This window comes from Hetaerina americana, unplaced genomic scaffold (assembly GCF_022747635.1).
Source record: "Hetaerina americana unplaced genomic scaffold, ioHetAmer1.1.p SCAF_1, whole genome shotgun sequence".
NCBI classification, from domain to species: Eukaryota; Metazoa; Arthropoda; class Insecta; order Odonata; family Calopterygidae; genus Hetaerina; species Hetaerina americana.
Window position 1 is genome coordinate 37,949,553 of NW_027286069.1, and position 21,853 is coordinate 37,971,405.

Consider the following 21,853-nt stretch of genomic DNA (forward strand, 5'->3'; position numbering starts at 1 on the left):
AAGGTACTTAAAATAGCACTGATAATATATTGTAATTTATATGAGTTTGCAGCCATAAATATAGGATAATAGTGATAACATTTTTCTGACACAAAAATTCATGTGATTGCATAAACTTTGCTGCATTTTCAATGGTAATGAGCTTAGAGAAATATTCAGAAATGTAGCGTTATATTTTTCAGTGAACTGACATTGAATAAAAACCAACTGATATGCTTACCTTTCAACTTCAATGCGATACCAATGTTTATCTTCTCCTAAGTCCCTTGCTGTTCGGATGTGTAATGGATGATAAACCTCTCCCACTCCTCCGCCTACATCCCAAGAAAATCTCACCTTCCTGTCCACTACCTCTAATGCCATGAAGTCTTGCTATTTTAATGGAAGAAATGACAGCGGCATAAGTAATGTAAGAATTATACATCAGTATTAGTTAATATCTGGAAATAAAGGCACTATGATATGAGGCTATCACAACATCATAGAAGCCTGCAGGTATCAGCCCCAACATTTGAGTAATTTCCTTTACCTAGAGCTCAATCAGATTATTTCAATAACTTACCTATTCTTTTGTGAAATAAATTTTATGGAAAAGTATCATAATTAGTTATGAGGGAATGAACAGGAATGGAAACAATAGATGTACAGACTAGACACCAGACAATAGACCTGTGGAGTTCAACACACATTCAAAGTAATGTGCACATTGCACATTTAAAGGCTAGAATTAGGTGTATAATCACCTTAATGGTATTTTCCAACATTTTCTTTTATTTGCCACACACTATCTACAAGCAACATCAAATTTAAGAAGCTTCCCTTAAGCTCAGTCAATCCCTCCCTACACCAATTATTATATACCTATTCCCTCTTTTCTCCTATTATTTCAGTCCTAAATGACTCCTCACGCCAGTGCCTGAATAGCAACTACAAATTACATCAGAACACCATTCTCCCTTGGGATGTTGTTTGAAAAAAAACATCAGGGCAAATTTTCATATACAGTGGATGAAGAAAGCAGGAAGTGAAAATATATAGTGTTGACCCAAGATTCCAACAAGAACCCTGTGTAGCTTAATGCCAACCACAGCCTTTTGATAGGAAATGAGTAAATTATGTAAATTGCTATGTTCTACATATTAATTTTTAGATGATTGTTCCCCATCTGTGCATTTGCTTAATCATTTAATGGCCTCTTCTCCCATTTTGTTTACTAGCATTCCTATCTCCTATGGGAGTGAGGGGATTCAATCAAGAAGAAGAATGAAGAAATTAATTATTTCACATACAGCTTATACTTGATAGCTCAAAAGATCTTCCAAACAGGAAGCTCTTGATAAAGAATTAAACTTTGCAAAAGACTTTTATGCTTAAGATTTCACTAACAGCAATATGAACAATAGGAATATTTTCTGGGTTAGCAGTAAATCTGGTGACATTTCTAACCCAATGAACCGCTATGTTCCCAATGAACCCTAATTTCTAACCCAATGAACCGCGGTAAATCCGAACTCCGAGTTGAAAACTAGTGATGTGCCGGTATCCACCTCAATAACAAGGGGCCACACCGATAACACTATGGAAAAGTGTTCCTTAGAGAAACGTGTTACCCGCCTCCAAACGGGAATATCAAAACCCAAGTCCTTTTGACTAGATAGCATTAATTTATTTTGCCAAAATGTGCGATGTTTACGTAATAAGATAACGGAGATAGAGGCAATAGTCAAACATGGTGGCTACAATGTGCTATGTTTCAGTGAGCACTGGATCACGAAAAATGAATTTGATGTGTATAAAATTAGTGATTTTGGCTTAGCATCTTTCTACTGCCGATCTGTAGCAAAAAACGGTGGTACCTGTATTTATGTCTTGAAAGGTATGCCCTTCAAGGTAATTGACTTGGACAAATTCTGTCTGGAATTGCACTTTGAAATATCTGTGATCGTATTGAAGGACCTGAATTTGATCATTGCTTCTGTGTATCGCTCCCCTAATGGTGTTTTTGAACACTTCTGCAATCAACTGGAACTAGTACTATCCCTATTCTTGACTCTGAAAGCCAATATCATAATTTGTGGAGATCTCAACATTGACATAACACTAAAAACTAGTGATTGTCAGGTTCTTGAAAATCTTTTGCTTTCTTATAATTTATACTGGGCAAACAAACAGCCTACTCGACTTTCTGCCTGCCTAGATAATGTAATTACCAATTATGGTCCTGAACTGTACAGTATAAGTGTTATTGACTATCTCCTATCTGACCATCAAGGTATAAGCTTCACTTTTAATACTCAAATAACTCAAAAGATATATCCAAATAGAGGTAAAACCATAATTGTGAGGCCCATAACAATAGAAGGTTTAGAGAGTTTCCAACTGCTTCTATCTTGTATTGATTGGCATGGTTTTTGCACAGACTCTGTAGAACAAACATGTTTTTCAAGTTTTTTAGGTAATTTCCTAGGCATTTTTGAACAATGCTTTCCTAAAAAAATTCTAAACTCTATCCCCACTAAAAATAAAAAAAATCTCTGGTATACTGGGGAGTTATTAGCTCTTAGAAATGATTTACTTAGTTACTACCACTCTTACAAAACCAGTGGAAGCCGGCATGACAAAGAGGCCTACTTGAAATACAAAAGAGATTATTATAATTTAGTTAGGTGTGCAAAAAATAATGCTTACAAGGATTTTATATTGAATGCAAAAAATAAACAAAAGGCAGCATGGAGTGTAATCAATCAAGAAGTTGGTCATGGTAATGGAAAAGAAAATCTTCCTTTCACCCCAGATGCTGTAAATAATTTTTTCTTAAAAGCTGTTGAAGACAATTTGTTCTCTCGAAAAGTTGATGCTGCCAATATTGGTAATATGCTGCAAAATCTTCCTCCGAATAATTTAAATTTTAAATGGAATTTTGTTACTCCACTTGATATTATATCGACTGTTAAAAAATTTAAAAAATCCAACAGTAAGGATATTTATGGTCTTTCTAACTCCCTAATAAAGGACATTATTGTGCTCATTGCGGAACCATTAGCAATGTTAGTCAATTTATGTTTTGAGACAGGAGATTTTCCAACAGCTCTAAAATATTCCAAAACAGTACCTGTCTATAAGAAAGGTGATAAAGATGATTTAGCTAACTACCGCCCCATTTCCATAGTCCCCGTTTTTGGTAAAATTTTTGAAGCTATTATGAAAGATCAAATATGTAATTTTTTTGAGTTAAATAATCTCTTTTCCAAATCCCAGTACGGCTTTCGATCTGGGAAATCTACAATTTTGGCAGTAGAGTCCATAGTTAATTATGTCATTAATGCATTTGAAGAAAAGGAATCAGTCTCAGTGACACTATGTGATCTTAGTAAGGCCTTCGACTGTGTTAATCATTCAATATTACTAACAAAGCTAGAATATTATGGTATTAAGGGAGTTGCACTGAAACTAATGAAGTCATATTTGGATGATCGCCACCAATTGGTTGAACTTGATGGCTGTCGGTCTGCAGCTCTTAAAGTAAAATGTGATGTACCACAGGGCTCTGTGCTTGGCCCAGTACTTTTCATTATCATGATTAATGATTTGCCCTGTAATATGAAACCTAGATCTGTTTTATATGCTGATGACACTACTTTTGTGCAAAAGTGTCAACATCCAGAAGATGCAAAGTTACGATCTAGCGCTACCCAAAAACAGGCTAAGGAATGGTTTGATGTTAATCATTTACAATTAAATACTAACAAAACTCAGCATATTGTGTGCAGTCTTAAATCAAAAACAACTGATATTGAAACTGCTAACTAGGAATTTATATTGATACAAAACTTAATTGGGAGACTCACATCAGTCAGACCTGTAATAAACTTAGTAAAGCTGTTTATATGTTAAGAAAGCTCAACTTTATCATTTCAAATGAGTATCGTTTAACACTTTACCATGCCTTCTTTCAATGTCATTTGAATTATGGTGTTGAGTTATGGGGTCATTCCCCTCATGTTAAACAAATTTTGCTACTGCAAAAAAGAGCTATTCGCTCTCTTGCTAATATACCACCACGTGATTCCTGCAAACCTTTTTTTATTAGGTATAGAATCATGACTGTATTTTGTTTGTATATCTTTAAGGCTCTGATTCATGTGAAAGTTAATCTAGAAACTTACCAATTAAGGTCCAACCTCCATAACTATTCCACAAGAGGTAAATCGAATCTAAATACTACTTATTGTAGATTGTCATCAACTTACAACACATTTCACAATATGAACATACGACTGTATAACTATCTGCCTACTCAGTTGAAATCAGATGGTATCCAGAGTTTCAAGAATAGGGTATATACCTGGTTACTTGCTCACCCACTTTACTCATTGGATGAATTCTTTTGTGACAATCTTCATCACATTTAAGAACTTATGTTTATATATTAAGTAATATTATGATTGACGACATTTAATATGGTTGTACCATTTTTAAAATGAATAAAGTATTATTATTATTATTATTATGTACCCCATTCCTTTACATTTGGCTTACACATCATAAGAGAGCTGATAAATGTTTTGTGTATGGTGTCTAACTAAGAGATGGCCTTAATTGTGTTTTCATATTTTTGAATAAATTACTAAGTGTAGCAATGTTTCATGTTACTTTGCTCTTCATGAAAGAGAATTTATGGTAATCTCAAATTGTTGGGACACAGTTAATTTTGATTAATAGGATGATCTATCTATGCAAGTATCAATGTTAGTGAGCATGTAATTTAAAAATCAAATTTTAACTTTTTAAACTAAGATTCATAAAATGCATTTTTTAACAAAATCCAATGCATTCATGGAATAATTCTCTTCAATCAAATTTAGATTATTTTAAGTACTGTGTGATGAATATGTCATTTAGGCATCAAATGAAATGAATATTCCCTACATGTTCTCCTGCTGTTATACATTCTCAGGGTAAAATCTCTGGATGAAATACAGTTGTGGTTAAGTGATACATAAAATACTTTTTATGTATCAATCAACCATCATACCTTTTTTCAGCCATAATCTTAGTGGCCTTAACTAAAATTTGATATCTGCAGACCTCACTACTATAGTGACTAATTCAAGGCCTCTTTAATACTGAGAATATTCATGATAACAAATAAATTACAAATAAATGCATGCGATTCAAATTTAAATAATAAGGTATTATTGATACTCACTCCTGTTGCACTGGGCATGTATAGAAGAAGGGAGTCTTTTTCTTGGCCACTCATGGCAAAGGTAATCAACATGGAACTGGTGGTGCTTGGTTCAAGCCCTGGTCGGTATGACCTAACACATCGTGGCCCTTTACCTGGACCACTCAAAGAGAGGTGAATCTGAAGCAAAAAGCAAACATTTTATGAGACTTGAATCAGATCGAGGGTAAAAGAAATGACTTTTACTGAGGCTAATTTTCATCAGAATGCAGCAAAACATTGCCACTTGATCCCACTTAATTTGAAACATTGTACAGTTCAAAGCAAAGAAATTTTTAAAGTTAATTAATTTCAAATCCAAATATTTTGAAAAAAAAATTTTTATTTCCTGAAACTTCAAAATAAATAGATTTTACTTCACATTAATTATGCATTATTTGTTTTCCAAATTCATGGATTAATATTTTAGTCAAGTGAGGAAAAAGTACCGTGAATTTCTTTACCACTTTTTCATGAGCTAGTGGTATGCATTTTTATTTACATTTTAGATAGGTAGTTAATATCTAATACTTTATTGCAAAAAATGCTTTAACATGGTAATAGTAAAATCATAGTCTGATTTATGAAATGATATCTAGTTATTTGAGTCTCAGTTGGTTATAAATAAGTACCAATATATTCTTCATCCAACATTTAGCCTCAGCCACAGGATGTCTGTTTTAGAATGCATTAGTTTAATTTTACAAATGTAATTCTAAGCTGTTACTTAGTGGTGTGACCCAAATTCCTTGCTATTAACCTTAATATGATTTAAGATTTGAAGCATTGCAAACATTTTGAGCACTATTCATTTTTCTGAAGTTTTTAGAGGGCTAGACTACATTAACCTCATCAGCCATGGACGGGATCATCTGATGAGGTAACAATGGAAAGCTACTTCTGCAGAACTGCAGGAATAATTTTACCCTTTAAGTAGTATACACGGGTATTTTCATTATTTCTTGCTGCCATTGTTAATTATTGAAATTTAACCTATATGATGGCTGGATATACTACTGAAAGCAAATGATTGTATTTATAATGGATTTAATAAGTGAAAGAGAAAAATCATTATTAGTGGCCACTGAAGTCGTGGTAGACAGAATGGCTGTCAGATGAAGAGGGAAGAGTCTGTATATTATAATAGCTGAAGTAAAAATACCAGTGTATCTTTCCACTAAATTTTTTTTTGGCATGACTAGTTTTGACGTATCTGTCGATGACACTGATGCATCAAAACTAGTTGTACTGAATACAAATTTAGTGTAAAGATACATTGGTACATTTACTTCAGTGATAATGGGTTTCCACAAAGCCTGAAAACATCAAACATGTTATAATAGCTCTCTGAATAGTTTGTTGAGCTCATGGCATTATATATCCACATTTTTTTCAAAGTATCATATCAAAACACAGATCTCAAGTAGGTTAGTCTTTTCAGAAGACTACAGATAGCAATTTTTGGTGCAAATATTTTATTCCACTCCAACCTTTTTCCCTCAGTCAGTGGATCAGGTAGTTATAAGGATAATCAAATTTTACAATGCTATAAATGCACAATTCCTTTGACTAATGACCTTATGAAGGAGGTTAGATTATGGAGACAGAAGGGCAGCCTTCTGACATAGGAACAGGAGGTAATGCTTATAATTATCTGAACAATACAAGTGAATGACAAAAACTGCTTGTGACATAAAGCTCCAGTGATGTTGAGCATTATTTTCTGTACTTTGTTCAATGACATAAATTTTTATTCCATGTTCTCTTTTTTTCTAGTACCAGTAATTTGATAAAAATCACAAATAGGTCAACCAAACTTACATTTATATCTGAAGCGTACAATGATATACTATACATAAACTACATGGAAATGCTCATAGATGGGTGGTGCATGAATAATGGAAACCTCAGAGCAGCAGTGAACTTTTTAGACCAACAATTAGTGACTGCTGGCAATGCAAGTAATTGCTAAATTCTTTGAGGGAGGGCGGGTAGGTTTCTGATTGTTCTGATTCATTATGAATAAAACTGCTGATGCTATGAGCTGAAGAAGGGATTGGGCCATGAGGCAACATAAAAGCACCAAATATCGAGCTACCCTGGTCCTATTTCATGCAAAGAGAAGGCCTCAACACTATGGAAGAATTCTATCATATACACCAAAATTGAAACTGCATTTATTAGTTGCAATGCATAACAGTCACATACATATTATGCATGGTGTTAGAATAATTTTTGCATTTCACCCATGCAAAGACTTAATAGAGTTAATTCCTAGTATAATTTTTTCAGATTAACTCCAAAGAATAGTCACCAAATGGAATACGCTAATGCTTTACATATATTGAAACACTTATTAAAAAATTGGATGTACTGTATTGCCAGTGCCATGTATTTACATTTTGCATGTATAGTACATACAAAAAGAAATCTATCTGAGTATGTGAAAAATTGTGATATCCACAAATATTCTACAAGGGAGAATGAGCACCTGCACGTTTTATATGTGGGTACAAAAAATTCAGGTGCTGGCCCAAATTTTATGGGCCTTCAGCTTTATAATAAACTCCCAGCTGAGATTAAGGCCCATAAAAGTGTGGCTGCATTTAAAGTTAATCTACTTAGGTTCTTGAAATTGAAAATGTTTTATTCAATTGCTGAATTTCTTGATAATGCCTGATATGTCTTGTATCCACAAATGAATTTTGTCACTTTCCCCTGATGTGTCTTATATCAAGTGTAACATTTGTAGCTACTTGGTCTCTGGACAAATAAAATGTATTTTTATTATTATTATTATTATTATTACTTACAGCATAAGCAGCATGACGTGCTTGAGCTATCCGATCTCGAAGAAGCTGCAGACCTTCTGCTAAAGTATCATTTTTCTTATCCTCTGATGAATTCTTTTCTCTTTCTTCTCTGGCCTCTCTTTCCCTTTTTTCAAGGAGTACTCTTGCCTCACGCAAATCATCCCATGCATTGTCCACTATGAAAATCATATAATACTTAGTAAGCATTTCATATATATTATATGCACCCATGAAGGAATAATAAAAAAATGTTAGTCACTTGTAGTGTGCTGTGCTGTTGTGAATACAAGTATTAGCTGGGAATGCTTCCAGTGGCATAGATACTGGCTGGAAACCTTCCATACCTTCATTACTTTTAAGTGACAGTAAAAAGCCTCAGTTGATGGGCAGCGCAGATTGTGTTAGATTGGCCCATCTAGAGACAAGCACAGCAAGACAAGGACTAATGATTCTCGGGATGTTAAAGGCATGCATGGAAAGAAACAGAGTTGGTGAATGAAATTACTGCAAGACAAATGTATTATGTGTACATGTAACTAAGTACAATAGATGTAAGGTAGCTGGCATCAATGGAAAGGGTTCAAAAGTTGATGATACTATGCATGGTAATGAGAATTTAAGCTTGTTGCATGTAATGAGAAGTAGAGTGTTAGTAGAGGACACAACAGCAATGAGAGGTCTTCAGTGTAGAAAATACCTCTTTACAATTGGTAGTGTCAAAAGTAAATCTGATGATGAAGAAGGCGAAAAGGAAGAATAGAAAAAGAGTGAAGAGAGAGTGTAGAATCAATTGAGAGTTAAAGTACAAAATGAAAAGAATGGAAGAAATTAATAAGAGAGCATTGTTTCCTCTTACTAGTAGACCTCTACCACTGACCACTAATTTTCTTTAATCAGAGTAGGTTTATCTTATAATTATTAAAATATTTATTTCCCCATGTGATATTCCGTTTAGCAAATGAAAACTGTTCCTGAACAATCTACCAGAAAGATTATAACTGATTATTAAACCGATGGACTTATTTCAAGCATAAAATTAAATTTAAATATTAATTTAAAAATTACATGTTAATATCTTAGTGGAAGCGGACTAAAAAGACTTACCATGAGCTTCTGCAAGAGCTGTTTGAATTTGTAAATCTGCATTGGACTTAAGTTGTTCAACCTCAGGACGCAAAGCTTTGGTAGCATTACTAGATAATGCATTTACCTTCTCCAACAATTTATCTAGATCCTCTCTCATAGTATTCACTTCTGGTGGTGTTCTGGAAGCTATAGATAACTTGGTATGAATATACTGGGATTTAAAAAACAATTTACTCCATGAAATTCGTATAATTGTCAGCATTATAGCTAAAATAAAAAAAAATATTATTTATAATTGTTGAGAGACTTTTCTCCAAAATTTCAGCTAATTGAATCAATGAATAAAATTGCCTTTAAGTGAGGTTTTTGAAGTACATATGAATAGTGAGACAGAATGTTGAGAATTTTCATGTTTACAACTTTATAGTCCACCTATTGAATGAAAAATACTTAAAGAATTACTAGTAAAAAATATTATTTATAAGAGAAAATGGATCATACAATCCAATGTGAAAGAAAAAATATTTAGCTTCCTTCTGCTCTTAAAGTGTTAGTAGCCATTATTTTATATTCCTGTTGAATAAAAAATTCAATAAATGGCATGCAAATGAGTTTTGTCTGTAAGATTTAAATTGATATTTTCATGAATATAATTGTACACACAAGAATCATTCAATTTACTTTAAGTATTCAAAGATGAGAAGAAGAAACTCTCTCACCTCCTTTTAATATCAATTCAACATGCTAGAATTCCATTTAATTTTACTGGCCTTAAAACTGGTTTTTAAAACTCACCCATCTCTCTCTCAAGTCTTTCAACTTCCATTCGAAACTTTTTCTCTGCATCCACTGCTGTCTGCACCACTTTTTGAAGTGATGACACTTCTCCCTTCCCCTTTTCCAGCCGCCTCTTCAGACCCTTCACTAACTCCTTACCTCCTGCAGCCTCCTCCAACAGCCCCTCTGAGTCTCCCCGAGCATCCAATGCTTTCTCCAGTAATGAACCTGTCCCATCATCAAATGGTGAATATGCCTGCAATTTACATTAATATGCCACTTAAATAAAAAGTAGTGCCATGGAGTTTTAAAGAATAAATGTTTATAAGATATTAGTAAACATTCCCAGTGAAGACTAAAAATATCCCTGATGTTGCTAAATGTTTGCCTGATTAAAAATACTTATAATTCTGGTTCTTTTATTCAAGAGAAATTTAATGAGAATTCTTTGAAGGCATTCTATATTGGTGAAGAATGTGCAATTTTGGGTACAAATCTCAAATAAGGCCAAATGCCATACGACAACAAAACCAAGAAGCCTCAGCCATGGGCCTTCAACAGTTTTCCAACAGTTATAAGACAACCCTACAGAAGAAGAAGTGTTCTTGATGGTGACAATATCATAGCACTGCCAAAATTAAAAAAATACGTGCCTACAGAGTAATGAAGTTAAAAAGTAACATAAATTTCAACTTTCTGGTGTAAGTAGTTTTCACAAAAAATTAGGAGAACTGATAATTTGAATATACCTCATATTAAATTTTCATCTAATACAAATAATGTACAAATTTAGGCACATTGAATTATAATCTTTTATTGATTGAACTATAAATTTTTCTAAAGAGTAAATTTATGTTACTGAACAACAAACAGATAAGTGATGTGTGTATGACAAAAAAAATTTTTATGGTATGTTAAAAAGCATTATCTCATAAAATTGGCCCTAGCAAAAACCATAATCTCCTTCAAAAACAAAATATTAGTGTGATTACACATATCATTACAACCAGGATAGGAATGATAACCAATTCTACTCCACCAAGTCTTAGTTCCTTCAGATATGATGGGACATCAGACTCTTTTAAGTGATATGGACCAGATTTCAAGTAATGTTGCCAATCTATTTCACCCAGACTCATTCTGATGATGAGAAACCTATACGAAGGACCACCATTATCTTTGTATACTACCTTGATCAAAACGTTCCCGGAATAACCACCGTGTGGCGCTCCCATCGTTCCGATTTGAGTTCTGTTTTTTTTGTTAAATTGGTACATCTGTTGTTGATATTCCCTTTAAATCTTAGTGTCATAACTTGACATTTGCAAAAGTTACGTAGCCAAGAGTACATCTATCTCTGTGTGTGTTGGCGATTTTTTACAATTTCAGAAATGGATTTAAATTTGCAACAACGAACTTGTATTAAATTTTGCGTAAAAAACGGATTTAGTGGCGCACGGACGTTGGAAATGTTGGAAAAGTGTTTCGGCAACGATTCTCTAAAAAAAACGGTCGTTTACCAGTGGCACGAGTGGTTCAGAAGTGGTCGTGAGTCAATCGAAGATGATGAACGCAGTGGCAGACCATCGACATCGAAAGTCGGTGAAAAAATTGATAAAGTAAAAGAAATGTTGGTCAATAACCGCAAATTAACCATCAGAGAAATAGCGGAGGACTTGAACATTGCCTATGGATCCGCCCAAGACATTGTGGTTAATGATTTGGGTTTCCGTCGTGTAGCAGCAAAGTTGGTGCCAAAAGACCTCAATTTCATGCAAAAAAGAGACCGTGTTGACGTCGCAAAAGACATGATTTGCGAGGCTGAATCCGATCCCACATTCATCAAAAGGATCGTTACTGGAGACGAGACGTGGGTTTATGAGTACGACACGCAATCCAGACATCAGGCAAGTGAATGGCGTTCACCAAATGAGCCGAGACCAAAAAAACCACGTCGTTTTCAGTCAAAAAAGAAGGCAATGCTGACGGTTTTCATGGATTACAACGGTGTAGTGCATCATGAATTTTTGCCAGAAGGCCAGACAGTAAACAAAGAGTATTATTTGGGCGTTATGAGACGCTTGCGTGAAGCAATTCGCCGAAAGAGACCAGAAATGTGGGCAGAAAACTCGTGGATTTTGCACCATGATAACGCACCGTCGCACAGTGCTATCATTATTCGTAATTTTTTGACGAAAAATGCAACAAATACCATCCAACAGCCACCGAATTCACCTGATTTGGCTCCCTGTGACTTCTTTCTGTTCAATCGAGTTAAAAAACCATTACGGGGAACGCGTTTTAGCAGCCGAGAGGAAGTAATGGAAAAATCGCAGGAAGAACTGATGGACATACCGAAAACCGACCGTAACTTTTGCAAATGTCAAGTTATGACACTAAGATTTAAAGGGAATATCAACAACAGATGTACCAATTTAACAAAAAAAACAGAACTCAAATCGGAACGATGGGAGCGCCACACGGTGGTTATTCCGGGAACTTTTTGATCAAGGTAGTATATACAGAACACCAAGGGAATAGGAAAAAAATCAGGAGCTGAAGTTGAACAACACAAGGGTAGGTACAGTACATTGATGATGAAGACATCAAACTCATCATCATAACTGGGCTCTAAAGAAAACAAATATCTCCAGAATTGCCAGTAGGAATTATATCTTCTACCTCATTGAAAAGATTTCAAACATCATCAACATCACTAACACCAACAATTTTTTACAAAGAGACACAGCACCAGAATTTAACCGGGGAAAATTAAAAGGAAAAACAAACATGAAATGGCAGCATATATTAGGACTAAAATTGAACACATTTGTAACCTTATGACAATAATATGAAATATAGTGGATATGTTAAACTGATAAACTAATATTGAGTATAAGTGATAAAAATGATGCAACTATCTACACATTGTGAAAATGACTGTCAAAATAATATGACTTCGTAAATCACGACCAAAGTGTTACCAAACCAAACTTTTGGTTGATTGCAATGGTTACATCAGCATTTAAGCAGTAAGAATAATGTGAAATTTTTCTTACTATATTTAAATGCAAATATCCCCACATTTTGGAAATGCTCCCATACCCTTCGGCAGATTTAATAATTATTGAAGGTTGCATTGAAAAAATTTTCAAAACAAACCAAATTTGGCCATTTAAACTTTAAATTTCAATACTGTGGGAAAATAAAATAAAAATGAGCCCAGTGCTAATAAGATTTATGGTTTATAAATGCATGTATTTTATTTGTCAGTTTGAAGGTTGGATAACAGTTGGAGAAAAGATGGTATTTCATGGAAAAGAGAATGACAACCATTGGAGGCACTAAACATGACCAAGGTTTTTGGATGACATGACAGGATGAATTTAGGAGGGTATCACACGCATGAATGCAACCACTATTTGGCCTCAAAATAATCTTGGTCACATGAAGTGCTATAAAACGACTGTTTTTTAACAGGTTCTACTTGAAATGGGGTAATACAAATATTCAGGATTCAATATGGGATTATGAATTCATTATATATTACTCTAGTAAAAGTAGATGGCTTTACCTTTGAAAATGCAATTTTTGAAGCTACAGTTGCATTTTGAGAGGCTTCTTTGGCACTTTCTAATGCTTCAACAATTTTTCTATATGCTTGGGCGGCTTGCAGAGCATAACTGGCAACTTCTCGTGTGGCATTGAAGCGACTAAATATACAAGAAAATTTGATTAATATATATATTAAATCATAATAAGATGCTGATAAGAAATTCTTTAAGAAACATTTCCATTCATAATTGCCTAAATTAACTTAAGAATAAGTTTCAATGAACATGTTTACATATGTAATAGCTGAATTGAACTTTGACCAAAAAATATCAACTATAATCTTTGACTTGAATGCAAGTTAAAGTCAGAAAATAAATTTGTATTTGGCCATCTAAATGACTGAATGTAGAAAAAATATAAACAGACAATTATAAATAAAAAATTCATATTTAGAAATAAATGTAGAAAATTAACACTGTCAATGGAGGGTTTTAAAAATGTTAAATTTATTTAACTCCTTTACTACCATTTCACTGTGAACAACAAAACAAGAACAAGAATGAATAGCCAATTTTAATAGGCCAGGATTCCACTTCTGCCATTTATCAATCATTTTTGAGTGGCACCCCAACAAACATAATTCATTTCGGAATATTTCTCAAGAGGAAAATTAAGCGAAACAATTTTTCCCATAAAAATTAATACAAAATACAATAATGCATTCTATGCCACAAAAGTATGTACAAGGTTTATTCAAATAAAATTATTAAAAAAATTGTTCTTCATCTTTTCTTCTATCACAGAATGAACCAACCTGGAATGTGAATTCGATTTGTAGAAAACAAACAGGAATTGATAATATTAGTTTATTATGTATGATATTCCTAATTCTTTTTTACTAAAAAGTTATCTTGGGACATTTGTCTTTGCCCATGCTTTAAAATTTTGTGCAATGCGACACAACGTTATCATTAAATAAATTTTTAGTGTGCATAGCCACTGCCTCATTAGGATGATACTTCTCAATCTATGATGCAACAGTGTCCCATGACCTCCAAACCACATTTAGCCTTCTCTTCTGGACTTAAATTTTTGAAGGATTATAGAGTTTCTGAATGGTATACAAGGAGGAGTTTAATTTTCAAATCACTGTTTGCATTGGTACAAAATAGCAAAGTGAGATTGCCTTTCAGTGGCTTGTGGCTGAGCAATGTATTCTTCTCTGCTGTTTTATAGCTTTGCTTCAGCACCTTTTTCCAGAAGACACCTGTATTCTCTCAATTAACAACCTTTTGCAGCAGGACACCCTCAGTCTACGAGCTTCTTGAAGTCACGGGTGAAGTTCTCTACTGCTTTTGAGTCAGAGCTAGGTGCTTCACTATGCCTCACAACACCAAGGATGGTGGCTAAACTTCTCTTAAAACTTCTCAAACTACCAATGGTTTCCCTTAAATACTTCTTCGGCCATCGATGATCCTGGCATCTTCTTAACGAGGCAAGCAAAAATCACTATTGCCTTTTCACAAATGATGTTCTTGTCAATAGAATCAATTGTTTCAATTGATTTTCATTTATCCATATGAGAAGCAACCTTTCAACATTGTTGTCAACATGTAAAAATTGCATAGGTATTCCTGTCACTCCCTTTGACGCATCTATCTTCTTATTTCTATCCTTGCTCTTGTTGATTGTGCAAATCGTTGATTGTATTTGCATGCTAGAGCAGCCACATTCACACTTTTTTCTTGCTTTTCAATGATTTTACTTTTCATTTCTACGTTTATTTTCACTCTCTCATGGCTGACTTCTTGCAGCTTTTTCTTTGTGGAAACGCAAAAAATACTATTAAACTTTGAACAAAAAAATCACAAATATAATATCTGAACACAAGTTTAGAAATATATGTGACCACTAGGATGCTAGTAGAACAAATGCAACAAACTGAAGTGCACAATCACTTCGGGAATCCTCATCTCCTCATCACTTGTTATGCAAAATGTTGCCTGTTAAGTAAGTCATCGGAAAAAATATTTTTGCCCATTATGCGAATCATTTACGATGAAAAGTGTTCGTGAAGTAAGATTCCACTCTGTTTCAAAGTTGCAGGAATGCCATCAAATAACAGTAGTTAATAAATTTCATTCTCTATCGCACAAAAATGTCATATTGTTAAAATCACACAAACTCACTCTCTGTATTCTTCAGCTCTTTCCATTAGCTTATCTGCATGATGTTGAGCAGCCCGAACATATTTCTCTTCATAAAGTGGATTAAGTCGAGCCAACAGGCTTTCCTTCTGTTCAGCCTTCTCTGTCAGATTTCCCAATTGATACTGGAGTTTTTCCAGGTGCTAAAAAAAAAGCATGATTTTAATTGTAATCAGCAAAGGGAAAAGTAAATTAGCGTTGCTACATCAATTTTAAATGTTTGCAAGAAATATGACTTTAAAATAATTCTTTACTAACATGCAAGCTGTTTTCAGATAATCGTAGAGCCAACTCTCCATCTCTGTTGTATTTTGCGGCTTCATCAGCAGCCATGGCAATCGCTTCCTGCTCATCAACAAACTGGGAAAGTCTCCCTTTCACTCTTTCCAATGCTGCTGTGTTCTCTTGAGTTAGTTCCTTTTCCTTTTAACAAAATATATATTTTTGACTAAATTAATTTCAAGAAATATTTACACAAAAATTACAAAGCTATAAAAGATGATAAATTTGTTCCAGCTATAGCTAATTTACATGAAATGCATGTTTTGAAACTTTCATGCCTAATCAAGGAAACTTGAATCTTTCATGAGGTTATGTTTTAATTTCACACGTGTGTGATTCAATGCTAGTTGCTTACCTGTTTCTGCCTAGCCTATCAATCAGTGAGATAGTATTTGAACATGATGTTGGTATTTTACTGTAATGGATCAAATAAATATGAACAGCATGGAATTTACCTTCTCAAGAGTTGATGCCACTTTTCCAATAAGTTCATCAAGGTCTTGAAGCCTTACAGTCCAAGTTTCTAAGCTGTCTCGTAAACGATGAGTTCTGGTTCTATCCATTGAATAATTTTTTAGTCTTCTGAGTAAATCTTCGGCTGTCCTGTCAGAGGGAATATCCATTAGCATTATTTTTCCAAAATTATTAACTTCAAATGTAATGTTTACCCTCATGTAAACTCTTGCAATCCAACATTTAATATCACATGCATTTCAATTTCCATTTCCTCTTAAATCAATCAATTGATACGTTTTTACTGGCTTCTTGATGCAGACAGAATAAATTCATAATTACATGCAGGTATATAATTTAAAAATCTATCATTTTCAGGAATCTTGTCATACATGTTATCAATAAGAGATAATTCTAATTAAATAAAATAACTTATCTAAGTGATTAAGTGAAATATACTTCATAATATATTCAATGAAAGTATGTAAATAAGTCTTAAATAAAGGCTCCATAAATTCTGACAATTTATTTATGGTTTTATAAAAATCATTTCATAAAATAATTTAAGGTTACAAGAAAATACCTCAATGCTTCATTGGCTGCCACTGAAGTTGAACTAGATTGATGTCCTTTACTACGTATTTGATAGAGAAGACGTCGTGCTTCATTCAGAGCTGCTTCCATGCTTCCAACCTGTGAGTTTTGAGATCCTTCTCCTCCATATCTGCGCAAATCGCTGACAACATCTATAGAGAAAATAGTGGTAATAATCATGATAATAAAAATAATGATCCTCAATTTAAAAAAAATAGTTACATCCTCGTTGAAATGTATTCACTTTCTCTGGAAAAGTCTTAAGATTTTTTTCCTTAACAACAAACACCCGATTTAAAGAAAAATTCACATGAAGGTATGACCATTTACATTTTTACTCAGGCTAGACAGGCCAGACCTAGTACCCCAACATCAAGATGAAAGATATTAAGAAGAGTCAAGGTAGCTGATAATGAGCCATTGCTTCCAGGTGGATTACATGCAGCAGTCAATATGGCCCAATAAGAAGGATTTATATTATTATCATAGATAGATACCATATTTATATTGTTTATCATAGAGACATTTTCAAGTGGTAATGAACATAAATGCTACATTTAAGGAATGGTTACGCTAAATACATAAATAGAAGTATTCGATCACTTTCCAAAATTTCTGATTCTGTACTTCATGACACCAATTTTCAAAACAGAGGCATCTGCAAGAGTGCTCCTATTCCCAATGTTCCATTTATTATATGTTAATTCCTTATGAGAGTCTACATGAAAACATATTATGACAATTTCATATAGCCCAATTCGGGCACTAAGTTTAAAAATACTTCCAGAAAATTTGATTGGAGGTTAAGGGTTGAATAGGGAAAATTGGGATTAATACTGTACAAAGTGTGAGAAAGTGCAAATTATCTTAACAAGGAAAAAAATTTTTGATTAGCATTTATTCAATACTGGAGTAATAACAATTTTCCTTGACATATTTTCTGATGCATATGGAATCTTTAACTTTAATAAAACCAAAAAGCAATGTCAAGTTGGCACATATTTGAGCTCTCTAATAGAATTATATCATTACCAATGACTACTGCAGAATTAGGATTGAATCTGAGCTATACTCTTCAACCCAAATAAGACCTCCATATCAACTGAATTCAGTGCCTAATGATAGTATTTGAAGATTAATCAAAGCCAATATTACAACAATTTTATTTCACAAACAAAGCCCTCATATTTTGTTACCATCTAATTCTCATCTACTAACCTCGAATCATTTTTTGGGCATTAGTTGCATCTCTTTCTTCTTTGGTTACTTCACGCCACACAAAATTTCCAGTCTCAGCAGCTTGGGAGGCAGTTACAAGAATTTCCTTAGCCTGAAAGAAAAGTTTTCACTTGAAATTGCAAATTTAAAATTAAATCACTCCCATTATATCTCCTTTCAACTCTCTTTCATCATAAAAAGTATTTAAAAGTAAATACAGTTATCAAAAAAATGAAGACATTTTAGGAATAGGGCTAGTAGGTTAATCTAGTGGCTAGTGGGTCTTCCACATTAAAATACCATTATGTAGTTGTATACTGGGGATGAGGTAGGTCCAGGGGTAGAGTGTGGGACTAATAACTGGAGGGCCCAGGTTCAATACCCAAGTATGCCTTCCTGAGCACCCTCAGCTCCACCCAAGCTGTGTGATTTTTCAGGTACCAGGTCATCCTGGGAAACCATAGCCGGCATAGGGAAGAAAACTGGCCCCTCAACCTGATGTGAATATTTCACATACCGTTGAGCTTATTACTGGGTTAGCTCAACCATCACCTACTAAACTGACCTTAGGGTTGGTAAGAAACAAGATAGCTTGGAGAGCTGTTACAAGCCAATTCTCAGATTGATTTTATTCAAGTCTTAGAAATGTTTGCAACAAATCATCACATTTCAATCCTAATTGTTATGATCGACTAATTATTTAGAATTCTATGCAGGAAAAATTAAATTTGCAAACATTTCAAAAAACAGTAAGCAAAATTTCCAAAATAATATCATATAAGATGGCATAAAAGATGCACTGGCATACAAGATGACCTCACCTTCACGCATATAGCCCAGGGGTGATTTTTGAGCCATAATTTTGGGAAAAAACTTCAATTTATATGGCATCAAATATGCTATACAAGTATTGGTGAATTGTAGCAAATAATTTCCATGCGGACAATCTGCATGACATGTTGATATGCCTATCATTTGATGGCAGATTGTAATTCCAGTACTTGTTTAGAATGCATTTCTAAAAGCATATTTTTGCCTTTTTGGAAAAATTATCAAAATTGATTAATCATTTGAGAAATATGACAGTGAATTAAAAAACAATTCTGCCGCCAGTATGAGGTTGGACAAAAAGGCAATGCATCAAAAGTGGTGATGACTTTCAAAGATTTGATCACAGTCTCCCAGTCTCAAATTCTCCAGATGTTTTAATATACTGATGAAGCGTATTGAGAAGGTATACTAATCATAATGCTACAGAATATAGTCAGATCAAAGGCTAATGTATATATTTAATTAATTATTGAACTGGAAATAGGAAGAATTTGGTGAGGTTAAGTATATGTGTACCACTGAAAATTTTCCTAAAGAAATTACAACAATCATTAAGTTGTAAATGAAAGCTGATTGAGTACTGCCTTTTCACCTTTGTTACTGTGAAGTGTGCTCTCTCTTTGAGAATGGTAATATCCCCTTCCCCTGATATTCCTTTTTTAGCAGCTTCTCTCGATGCATCTAGTTTAGCTTTGAGGTCATGAGACTCTGTCTCTACCCCACTTAGACGGCCCCAGGGAGCAGGTGTAGCTCCGGTAAACTGGGATGATGCAGATGTTATTGTTCTACCAATTTCTGAAGCATATGTGAGAAGAGGTCCAGTGCAGTTGTCCATGCATGCTGAAAGATAAAATAAAAATTTTAAAATCCTTCTGAAAGAAAATAGCGATTTGCACTTTTGGATTACAAGTTATTACCATAAATAAACATGCACAGCAATGATTGGAAATATTTTCACATTCACCAAATGGAAGTACAAATATTTATAGCATGAAATGGGCAAACAATGCTTACAGCTAAATGATTCGTCGGGGAAAGTTGACATTCCTCCCTCTCTGAAAACAGTTTGTTTATGATCTATTCATCAAGAATAGCCTATGAAATGCAGTTCTAAATTTTAAACTCTATCCTTGAGGATATGAATATGGATAAAAAGCTATAGGTACGAGGTCTATTAAAAAAGTATCGTGAATTTGCAATTTTCGCGGGGTCCGTACATTTGATTTTCGATTTTTTTGTGGCGTCATGTTCTTACTTATTTCTCTCACTTATACCAAAAAGTTCGGCCATTTTGAATGTTCAGTTAATTTTTGACAGCTGTTTTACTTCGACATGTTTTGGCTTGCCTTCGATTTTTGCCTGTTCCAAAAAATGGATTAAAGAATCTGCACCAAATTTTGTGTGAAAAACGAAATTAAGCGCGCGGACGCATTCTGAATGTTGGCTGTGGCATATGGAGAAGCTATCTTGGACCGAATCAATGCTAATTAGTGGTATAAATGTTCTCAGAGGGCCGAGAAGATGTGAACGACGAAGAGCGTGCTGGACGCCCGAGCGCGTCAACAACAGACGAAAACATTGATGAAGTGAAGAAAATAGTATTGGCCAATCGTCGAATCACCGTTAGAGCAGTTGCCGAGGACCTAACCGTATCGATTGGCACGTGCCATTCGATTTTTACCAATGATTTAGGCATGACACGGGTATGTCACCTCGCCAAATTCGTACCAAAATTGTTCAATTTCGACCAAAAACAGCAACGCATTAACATTGTTAATGAGGTGTTGGACTCTGTCCTCGACAACCCAAATTTGCTCCAGAGGGTCATAACTGGCGACGAATCATGGGTTTATGTTTATGACGTGGAAACTCAAGCTCAATCGTCCAAATGGAAGCTGCAGCAAGAGCCAAGACCGGAAAAAGCGCGCCAAGTTCAGTCGAATGTGAAAGTTTTGCTTACAATTTTCTGCGATCGCAGGGGTGTGGTGCATCATGAGCTCTTGCCACGGGGTAGAACGGTAAATGAGGAATATTACCTGCAAGTTATGCGCAATTTGCGCGAAGTAATCTGCCACAAACGCTCGGATTTGTCGAAGAACAAAAATTGGCTTTTGCACCATGACAACGCCCCTGCTCACACATCGTTATTTGAGCGCGAATTTTTGGCTAAAAACAACACACTAATGATGCCGCAGCCACCGTATTCCCCAGATCTGGCCCCCAGTGACTTTTTCTTATTCCCGAAACTGAAGAGGCCCATGAAAGGACAACGGTACGCGACGATTGACGAGATAAAGACTGCATCGAAGGAGGAGCTGAAAAACATCACAAAAACTGATTTTTTGAAGTGCTTCGAGAATTGGAAAAAACGTAGGCACAAGCGTATACTACCTAATGGGGATTACTCTGAAGTGAACAAAATAGATATTCATGAATAAATGAATAACTTTTGAAAAAACACAAAAGTCGTGATACTTTTTGAACAGACCTCGCATCGTTACACGCGTGAAAAGCGGGTGGTATATTGCGCAGGATATGACAGCTTTTTTCCAAATTTCAGGAACCAATTCTTTAAAGAAATTTCACGTTAGGAAATTCAGAAGAAAAGGTTTTGATCAATGTATGGCTATGGTGTGCAACAAAATGAAGGCATTAGGGACAGATTTCTTACATACATAAGCTATATATCAAGCATTATCGGCGACATTACTTAATCTGTGCAATGAATGATGACAGATAATTACCAATCCCAGCCACTAGAGAGCTTCACATACTACAGTCACTTGCATTGAAAAATTAAGTGAATTAAA

General features: G+C 34.5%; 1 protein-coding gene across 1 annotated transcript in view; it reads right to left on the reverse strand.

Annotated features, from left to right (window-relative positions):
* Nucleotides 1-21,853, reverse strand: part of LOC139697415 (laminin subunit alpha-2-like) — a 119,446-nt gene that overhangs the window by 21,937 nt on the left and 75,656 nt on the right. Inside the window, exons 15-26 of the mRNA XM_071596112.1 lie at nt 19,636-19,883; nt 18,213-18,324; nt 16,984-17,146; nt 16,403-16,550; nt 15,924-16,088; nt 15,648-15,808; nt 13,478-13,616; nt 9,922-10,159; nt 9,145-9,312; nt 8,041-8,216; nt 5,210-5,368; nt 221-372 (exon numbers count right to left, since the gene is read on the reverse strand). Of these exons, the coding sequence (XP_071452213.1) occupies nt 221-372; nt 5,210-5,368; nt 8,041-8,216; nt 9,145-9,312; nt 9,922-10,159; nt 13,478-13,616; nt 15,648-15,808; nt 15,924-16,088; nt 16,403-16,550; nt 16,984-17,146; nt 18,213-18,324; nt 19,636-19,883 (2,029 nt within the window). The remainder of the gene's footprint in view (nt 1-220; nt 373-5,209; nt 5,369-8,040; nt 8,217-9,144; nt 9,313-9,921; nt 10,160-13,477; nt 13,617-15,647; nt 15,809-15,923; nt 16,089-16,402; nt 16,551-16,983; nt 17,147-18,212; nt 18,325-19,635; nt 19,884-21,853) is intronic.